Genomic DNA, 10,000 nt, shown 5'->3' with positions numbered 1-10,000 from the left:
GGGTTAGGTAAGAGGATTAGATCAAGCGAAGGATATGTATGAGTCTGAGGAAGAACAGGCTGTCAAAGCAGAAAGTGTGAGATTCTGTAAGGATGTCTGATAGGTTGGGAGGTAGGTGAAGGGTGGATAGGTGGGGGAAAGCAGAGATATGAGCTGCATCAAAGCATGGACAGAATGTGTGGAAATGAAAGAGGGATATTACATAGGTAACATAGGGGATGGATCAGAATGTGACATCAGATAGGAGTGCATTAGAAGGGTGTGGCCAATGCCAGTGGATGAAACTGACCAAGAGGAGATGATAGTTTTACACTATGTAATTTATTAGTGTGGAGAATTGACCAGAAAGATTTCCATCAGTTATACAAGGTCTTAAAGTGAGGATAATAATCTGTGGCTGGAACATGTGAGAAACGGTTGGTGTGATTGGACATTGTGGTGTAGCATGCTAGAGTATCTGCCGGTTTATTGCCGGGGATTCCAACATGGCTGGACACCCAGCAAAACGTGATAGTTTTATGGCATATGAACAGGTAGAACAACAGTTCAATGAAATAGGAGAAAGGAGGGCTGGAGAGTGGTCACTATAGGGAAAATGGTCTAAAACTGACCAATGGAAGCCTAAATGGAGAGAAGGGAATTGAGAGGCCAAAACATAGAAACATGTTTTGGCATATGTGAAAGTGTGAATAAAGAGTAAAGTCAGTTGTGGAAAGGAAGCATTCTAGGGACCAGCTGCTGGTGGTAGTGATTGAATCATCCCAAAGAAGGGAGGCCGGTGAAGGAAAGCAGAGGTACAGGTTACAGTTAAGCGTAGACAGGACATCAGAATGTGTGGAGCTGAGGGAGGAATATTACATATGGAACACAGATAGGAGTGTGTTTATGGGTGTGGCCAATACATGAGCAGGAGAGAGCTGTTTCTCAGTGTGTGCATCAATGAAATGGAGCTGACCAGGAGGAGATTGATAGTTTTACAGTATGTAATTTATTAGTGCAAAGACTTGACCAGAATGATTGCCATGGGTATAAAGGAAGGTCTTAAGGTGGGGGGTAACAATCCGTTGCTGGAGTACCTGAGAAACGTGATTGGTGTGATGTGGACATGGCGGCGGAGCGTGCTAGAGTATCTGCCTGTTCATTGTCAGGGATTTCATCATGGCTGGACACCAAGCAAAATCTGATAGATTTGTGGCATGCAGACATAGGGGTGTAGGGGTACATGAGGTGGAGGAGGATCGTATCAGCACTCACTTTGAGTGTAGAGGGAGTGGGAGTAATGAGATTGGATGGTGGATGGGGGGTTTTTGTGTCAATTTGGGACTTGATTTGAAAGTTTCGAATATCTTCAAGAGTTTCTGCAATGGAGTTGGTTAAACATTTCAAGAAATGAAAGGTTTTCTTATGAGGGGGAGAAGAGGAGACAGGTGTCTGAGGAGTAGAGGAAGAGGTAGGTGGAGGTGAGGTTGTAGTAGGAGAAGGGGTGAAGGAGGGATGAGATTGGGCAGGAATGGGTTTGCCAGTGAAGTCAGTCAGGGTTGATAACGCTTTAGCTTGGGTCTTTGATATAACTGTGATAAGGCATGGCCAACCGGGAGGGCTGCAAAAGGAAACTTTGCATCCTAGTTTTTGGAGACATTACTGGAAAAGGAGTGTTGTCAGAGTAAAGTGCTGTGGAGGGGATCATGAAAATCGGTCAACTCTGACTGGGCTACAGAGTATTCCAGATGTTTGTAGAGGTGGAGATAGTAGAAGGATGAGGATGTGTAGAAGTGAGAGTAGGAATAGTATTGAGAGAGCTAGTACTGTGGAGAGGTGGACAATAGGGTTGCAGAGTAGTAAGGGAGGATGGGTAGTTAATGAAGAAATTTGTGGGGGTGGAGATGAAGTAGAGGATGTTGGGAGAGGAGGAATGTTTCCTGGAGATTGAGTATTGACCTGAATGGATGATTTGAGCTGGATTGATGTGATGGGCACTGAGGAGAGGGTAGCAGAGTCGTTATCAAATGACAGCCTAGAGTCCGGGAACCAGGAGAATTAAAATCAAAGGGCTATTTGATAAAGGGAGCAAGCCTCAATATCCCTAATAATGGTCTAACATCTTCATTACTGACCATGATAAGACTGGAGTGTTGGGGAAAGAAACAGTTCACCCCTCAGAGTCTCCTTGAGGGGTAAGGGATAGACAACAAAGTGGGAATATCATGCCCATGGTTCCCCTACGCCATTCATGACTGGCACAAAGTCGGCTTTTCATCCTTTCAACATGGCTCTCATACCTTAGTAAGTAGATAGTAGAAGGGGTTGGAGAAGGAAATAAAAAGGGAAAGGGTTGCAGTCTCCTAAGCCCACCCCCCAAAGGCAACAATGAGAATGCGATAGATGGGTTGATACTGAGAAATAATATCTAGGTTTCTCATATTTACGGTCAAAGTTGATTTCAAAATTTAATATTTCTTTCCAAGGTCTTTATTAGGATCTGGATTGATTATCTTTACTGGTCTGTAAATATTGGACTATATCTTAAAATTCATTCATTTTTAATTTATTGATTTGCATACTAGAGCAATCTTTTTTCATTTCATTTACTTTCTTATTCTATTAAATTGTGCAGCATGTATAAAATCAATCTGACTGAAGGTAAAGTATTAACATTATTTATACAGAGTACCTATCTGATGCAGTAGAAACGGCAACTACTGATGCTTTAATTTGTTGATCCAAATGATTTTCTTCCATAAAACCACAAAGGTTGGTATGTTTTGAATAGAGTGGGTGAAGCTAAATAATCCTGTGATTAGAAAGAACAGATTTTCAGGCTATAAATGTCTGATGCAAATTTAAGTTATTGGAATTCACATAGAAAAATTCCATTTTATTGACAATGTTTATGAAATGCAGAGAACACAGCTTAATGTTGTCAACAGAAGAAACATAAACAGTTTGTTTGTGTTGCTAGCACAGCAACTGCAACAAGTCAAGTGGAAATTAATTGAATTAATTAATAAATGTAAAATCAATAATGGAATGTTCACCTTACAGAGCACAGAAATTCCAAACATGTGAAAAACAATTCATAAAGCTGACAGTTGACATATAAAACATCAATGAAGATGTTACACCAGATGCTATATTGGGTTATTGTAACACGTCACTCCTTTAATGGGCATGCATGCTTTGCCGATTTGTAAAAGTTCTAAATAATTATAAGTGTTCTTGGCTCAGCCTAGGTTTGACTCAGCTATTCCTTTGCTTTAGGATATATGTTCGAACCTTGTTTTTAATATTCCCAAAGTTGAGTTATACCAAATAACAATACAATATGACACTCCTCCTGACATTAGAATAAAGATAAAATGAACAAATAAATAGGAGTGGCATAATCCCTGCAATGTCTCTAGCAAAGCAAATGGCAACCTATACAAAAAATGCCAACAAGTTTCAAAGTCAAAAATACTTTAATTGCAAAATAGACAGCTTTCTTACATTGCCTATGAAAGCTTCAAAAATTATCTTAAGTAGCAAAACATGAAGATAAGAAATTTCTTTTTCCTTCTGCATCTCTACATGTTAGCCTGTTAGCACATAACTTGGACTATATATGTGCATATACACATACAGATATGAAAATTTGATTTCCTTTTTAAAATTGTGCTCATACACAGAACACACATCTATCCAGTAATAGACAAATATTAAAATAATATCACATCATTAACCACAACCAATACAAGTTGAGTGAAAAAAATAGCAATCTCCATTCACAATTCTATACATCATTATATCAACACTTTGCATCACTAACTTGCTGTGGCTGTATGCAATAAAACAAAAATGTACCAAATTAATACTGAGTAATTAAACAGGCCAACACTCCCTCAGACGGTAATACGCCATAGTCGCCCCCACGCATTTCCACTCATCCTCCGCACGCATTACTCCCTTATGCTGAAGTGTAACGGGCTTATTCAAAAATACCTGAACCAATTTTTCTTTGGGCAATGACAGGTTTTCACCTCCCCTCCCCACCCAGCCCCAAATCAATAGCATGGTACGACCAATTATTTTCTGGCATCCCCCCCTTAAAAAAAAAAAAAAAAAAAAAAAAAAAAACACTGAGGATTACAAGGTTGAAGTGATGCCATGTACATGAGTGAAAAACATGAATTTCACCTTTTATAAGAACCCCTTTTCACAAATAAATGGAATTGTCTAGTTCAATTCAAGAGATATGTGCAGGCTTATCTAATTACATATTGATCCCTCTTTCCAGTGCTGCTGCTACCAAAATTAGAAATAAATTTATTTATTATATATATTGTGTGTGTGTGTGTGTGTGTGTGTGAATGTGTGTGTATGTGTGTGAATGTGTGTGTGTGTGAATGTGTGTGTGTGTGTGATGTGTGTGTGTGTGTGATGTGTGTGTGTGTGTGATGTGTGTGTGTGTGTGATGTGTGTGTGTGTGTGTGTGTGTGTGTGTGTGAATGTGTGTGTGAATGTGTGTGTGAATGTGTGTGTGTGAATGTGTGTGTGTGAATGTGTGTGTGTGAATGTGTGTGTGTGAATGTGTGTGTGTGAATGTGTGTGTGAGTGTGTGTGTGAGTGTGTGTGTGAATGTGTGTGAATGTGTGTGTGAATGTGTGTGTGAATGTGTGTGTGTGCGTGTATGTGCGTGTGTGTACGTGTATGTGCGTGTATGTGCGTGTGTGTGCGTGTGAATGAGTGTGAGTGTGTGAATATATAATATATATATATATATATATATATATATATATATATATATATATATATAATACATAAATACATTTTATGTATAATATATATATATATATATATATATACATATACATACATAAATATACATACATAGATATATATACATTCATTCATTTTGGTTGAAAGTACCTAAAATGTCTGAATAATAAAATGGAAAAAAGTCTGTGGGTACCTTACCATAATTCAACATTTTTTTTGTCAATCAGAAAAAAATATAGCATTTTGGAGTAAGAAGAAGGTGAAGAAGAAGAAGAAAGAGGAGGAGGAGGCGGAGCAGGAGGAGGAGGAAGAGAAGGGAGGGAGGAGAAGGGAAGGGGGGAGAGAAGAAGAGAAAGGAAAGGAGGAGGAGGAACAGTTTAAAATTTACATAAAGGGTCTCCACTACATGTACAGGTAGAGACCACAAAATTTGTATCCACAGCAACTACTGATATTATCAACAAATGTGAACACATGAGATGGACTAATGCAGTAAAGCACTGACATTGATATGAAGCTTTCAAACCTCCACATGAGGGACTAAAACCAGAGCAAACCAGAAATACAGTGCACTAAACTAACATCTAGTGGCATCACAGTTCCAGTCATGTACTTTAATCAGGTCTGATTCAGATGAAGGGTTCCAATCCTTCATAGGGAGATTTGGTAATTTCATGTGAACAAACTGATATTAGAAAAAAAAACCTTTCAAAGCTAACAAACAAATCTGGTGAAAATCAAAATCATATTGTTCATCTAAGTGCATTGCTAATACCAAACCTGAGATCAACTCTTGCCTCTTTTATTAAAAAAAGAAAAAAAAGAAAAAAATATATATATGTAATACATATACGAGAACACAATAGTGACTGAAAACAGACAATGCATATCCATATGAAAAATAAATATTTGCAGTAAATATAGCCTTGAACACAAGTGAAACATCTGAAGAAAAATAGGACTTTCAAAAAAAATTACATACAAAATCTGTGGCCATACTGATTACATTTACAAATCATGCATTTTTTGTTCCCCTTCGTTAATGTAGGATCAATAATAAATTTGTGATTCTGAACGTGGCATACTAGTACAATAACATTTAAAGTTAACTGGCTAGTTCAGAGATGGAGTAAAACTGGCCCACTGGATATCAAGGTTTGGCCATTTTGTCATAAGGCAAGTTAGGAACTCCGAGTTGGCTGGGGTGTAACCGACATGGCTCTCTTGCAGAGTGACACATCCCTCGGCATATGCAATCTGTCGGTGAAGAAAAAAGAAGAAAATCATTAACCCAATCAGCCTGGATGGCAAGAATTACATGTCATGCCCACTATAATATAAGTTTATCTATAGTATTTACACATAGATGGCTCTACAAGTGTTTAGTCACCAAGGAGTCTGTCATCGGTCTTATCCATTTCAGCTGTTTACCCTTTTCCCTGATTTTTGGACAGCTTCATTTGTATTATTTTATTGTCCTTAATGTTCTTAATATTATTTTATTAACAATTTAAATAACCATAGTATCAATAAAAATAATAACACCATCAATATAAATAGTATTAAAAGAAAAAACTTTTCCCACAGATTCAAGGAAAGGGGAATACAGGTGCAGTCACTAGGGCCTACGGAGAGATTCTTGGTGGCTGAGCATATGTGGAGCCAAAACTACAGGGAACAGAACATAAATCCATTGTCATTAGGGTTAACCCAATGCCGCCGGGGAAAATGAACAAAAAATGGGGAAAATGCTGTGCCCATTTTCTATATTTTTTGTGAAATGTCTGCCCATAGATGGCTCTGCTAGTGCTTAGCCACAAAGGAGTCAATTAGTAGACCTTGTGACCATACGTGATTTGAATTGGCGGGAAAAACGTATTTTTTACTAGTGCTATGAATATTGATGGTGTTATTTTTATTATAAACATTATAATTATTATAATGTGTTTTAACATTAGTAACAGCAAAATAAGATAACGTAAACTATTTCGTAAATCAAAGAAAAGGGTGAACGGGCGAGACAGGCAGTACTCGTAACTGGCTCATTGGTGACTTAGTACAAGTGTAGCCATCTATATGTAAAAACAATCAAACAAGTACTAACAGTGGGCATAGCACGTGTCTACCTGTCGTAACCGTCGGCAAGGGGTTAAAAAGAAAAACAAAAAATTAATTGTTATGTCATTTGCTACAGTAATCAAAACATTGGTCTCTGAGGAATTTGTAAACCCCAGAATTATTCTTATCAAGTGAGTTATTTTTTAATGATTTATAATTATTACAATTTCACAATTGTTACATATCTTAAAAGGGGTAGAGTTTCTTCACAGATTTCATAAAGATTATTGGAAAGAAAATCATTCTTGTTCTACAAAAGCACAATTTGAAAATGTATATAAATCTCCAAATCATGGTTTTCATTTCCCTGCCTTATCAATCACAATTTACTCTCTTCAACTGCCATCTTTTATTTCCAACTTAATTTTGTTGTCAGTGAGTATTATAAAGATTATAATTTACGTTATGTGAATCTAAAAGTGGCATCATTAACCCAATGCCGCTGGGAAAAATGAACAAAAAAGAGGGAAAATGCTGTGCCTTATTTTCAATATTTTTTGTAAAATGTCTGCCCATAGATGGCTCTGCTAGTGCTTAGCCATAAAGGAGTCAATTAGTAGACCTTGTGACCGTACCTGATTTAAAATGGCGGGAAAAAAGTATTTTTTACTAGTGCTATGAATAACAATGGTGTTATTCTTATTATAAACATTATAATTATTATAATGTTTTTCAACATTAGTAACAGCAAAATAAGATAACGTAAAATATTTTGTAAATCAAAGAAAAGAGTAAACGGGCAAGACAGGCAGTACTCGTAACTGGCTCATTGGTGACTTAGTACAAGTGTAGCCATCTATGTGTAAAAACAATCAAACAAGTACTCACAGTGGGCATAGCACATGCGTACACGTCATACCCGTCAGTATTGGGTTAATTAATTTGGTCAGTCTAGTATCGCTGTTATAACAATTAATTACACTCAAGTTTATATCAGTCACCCTTGAACTAGTCAAAACAAATCAGCTCAAGTGTTATAATGTTACAGGGACACAATGAATCTAGCTTTCACTATGGACCTACCTTCCCCAAAGGACAAGATGATTCAAGGCCATTATAATGATATACTATAAATGTGTCTGGGGGAGTATATGACTGCTCTGGAGTAAAAAAGGCTTCCACAAATTTGTGATACAGGATGACCCCTATATTGTCTGGATCCAGTTCATTCATCATGAATCTGATGCTGAAAATAAAATGTATAAACATTAGACAGAAAAAAAATACTATCTCATATTTTTTTTAATTTTCCTTCTGCACCTTAAAAATAAAGCCTTGCTATTTTTTCCTTTACAAAGATAAACAGATTTTTAGGCAAAATGAAAGTTACAGTTTTCATTGGAAAGAAATGGAAGATTTTACAATGTGTAATGAATGATCAAAAACAAAAAAATATATAAATTTACAGAACAAAAAAGAATAGAGCTGTTCAAATTACTTGCAAGTACAGTTATGCTTTCCTTCTTTTATCAAGTCTGCCCTTAAAAATGTTACATGAAGATGAGGAAAATATTACTGACCACTTTGTAAGAGAGGCAACAAAAAAACAAAACAATAAAACTTGTGTTTATCACTTCAACCAAATCACAAATCATACCAGGTAAACCACCACTTGGTCTTTCCCTTGAGGGGGGACACTCACAAATCATCATCAGTGCACATATTGAGCTTTTCCAGGACATCCTTCAGTTTCTCCTTCTGAATGAAGCGGTTTCCCTCGGTGTCATACCAGCTAAAGACCTGCTTGGCTCGTTCCACTTCAGAGTCGGGAGTTACCAGCTTCTTACTCCATGAGAATAAAACTGGCAAGCACACCAATATCCATTTGGTTGTTATAGGGTAACGGTAGTAGCAGTAATAAATGATTAAAGTAGTGGAACGTAGTGGAACACATGGTTGATGATGACAATAACAATGATTGATAACTGATGATGATAATGATAATGATCATGATGATGATGGTAGTAACACTACTGATAAGCACAAGGACAAGAATAATGATGATTATGTGATGATTAAATCAAACAAATGGTCATATAATGATTAAGGTGAGCTGTTGATGATGTAATAATATCATTAATTAGGAGAAATGATAATGGTACTAACAAAACTCCAGACAATCATACCTTTTGTATGTTGTATGTCAAGGTCTATCCTATGGATTACAATGAAAAAGTGTTATATAATAATTCATCTAATGCATGTTCTAATGCATCTAATGCTTCTTAGATGATTCTGGCTATTTAGATCAAATCAAAAAAGGAAAGTTAATATGTCACCCTGTATGTCTTTCAAAAGTCTAAGTTCAAAAATTGAACAGAACTCTTATCACAGTTAGTGTCCCTCTACAAAATAAACATGTAGTAAAAGATAATAACACAGAAAGAGTGCTGTGTGTGATATCCAACTACTGATAAATGCCAATGGTTAACATTCTTTAATGCAATGAAAATGAAAAAAATGGCTGTGTTGGGAAAAAAAATGCTTTAAAGCAGAGATTATTTTGGACAAGCAGGAAATATTAAAGTCTATGTAAAACAAAAATAATTCAAACAAAGAGCTGTCTTTTCTTGGATAAACTAGCAAACCTTGTAGACTAAAATTTACTTATTCCAGAGAGTTAGTTACAATTTTTGGACACAGTCTATTCATCAACAAAAAAAAAAAAAAAAAAAAATCTATAAGCATGAAAAGCACAATTAGTTAGTAAAATCATATAAGGAATAAATACTAGAGAAAACACATTTCAATCAAAGGCAATACTTCTGTTTTAGCAAGACTTCAAGTGCTTGGCATTTTGATACATCATCTCACAAGAACATTACTAAGAGATGACCAAGAACAACCAAACAAAGTAAACAGAAGTACAAGAAGCTAGAAATTTCTGTGTGCATGTGTTTATTTAATGTATATTTCTTTTTTAACTATCCTCTTTTCATTATTTTTTTTTGATTTTCTTATCAAGATAATAATCCTTTCAAAAATTGTCCAAATACTTGAAGCTGGGAAGGAAGAATACAAAAAAAGAGAACAGCAGCAGCAATAAAAAAAAAGAAGGAAAAAGAAAAAAAAAAAGAGAGAAAGAAAGAAAATAAAAGATAAAACAAAAAAACAAAGGAAAAATAAA

General features: G+C 36.0%; 1 protein-coding gene across 1 annotated transcript in view; it reads right to left on the bottom strand.

The window, feature by feature from the left end:
• Positions 1-4,802: 4,802 nt before the first annotated feature.
• Positions 4,803-10,000, bottom strand: part of LOC125025241 (ubiquitin carboxyl-terminal hydrolase MINDY-3 homolog) — a 12,247-nt gene continuing 7,049 nt past the window's right edge. The window contains exons 8-10 of the mRNA XM_047613216.1: positions 8,516-8,675; positions 7,897-8,059; positions 4,803-6,012 (exon numbers count right to left, since the gene is read on the bottom strand). Coding sequence (XP_047469172.1) covers positions 5,869-6,012; positions 7,897-8,059; positions 8,516-8,675 — 467 coding nt within the window. The 3' untranslated portion in view covers positions 4,803-5,868. The remainder of the gene's footprint in view (positions 6,013-7,896; positions 8,060-8,515; positions 8,676-10,000) is intronic.

This window comes from Penaeus chinensis, chromosome 1 (genome assembly GCF_019202785.1).
Source record: "Penaeus chinensis breed Huanghai No. 1 chromosome 1, ASM1920278v2, whole genome shotgun sequence".
Classification (NCBI taxonomy): domain Eukaryota; kingdom Metazoa; phylum Arthropoda; class Malacostraca; order Decapoda; family Penaeidae; genus Penaeus; species Penaeus chinensis.
Note: the sequence above shows the minus strand (reverse complement) of the source record. Positions and strands in the feature narration are given on the sequence as shown.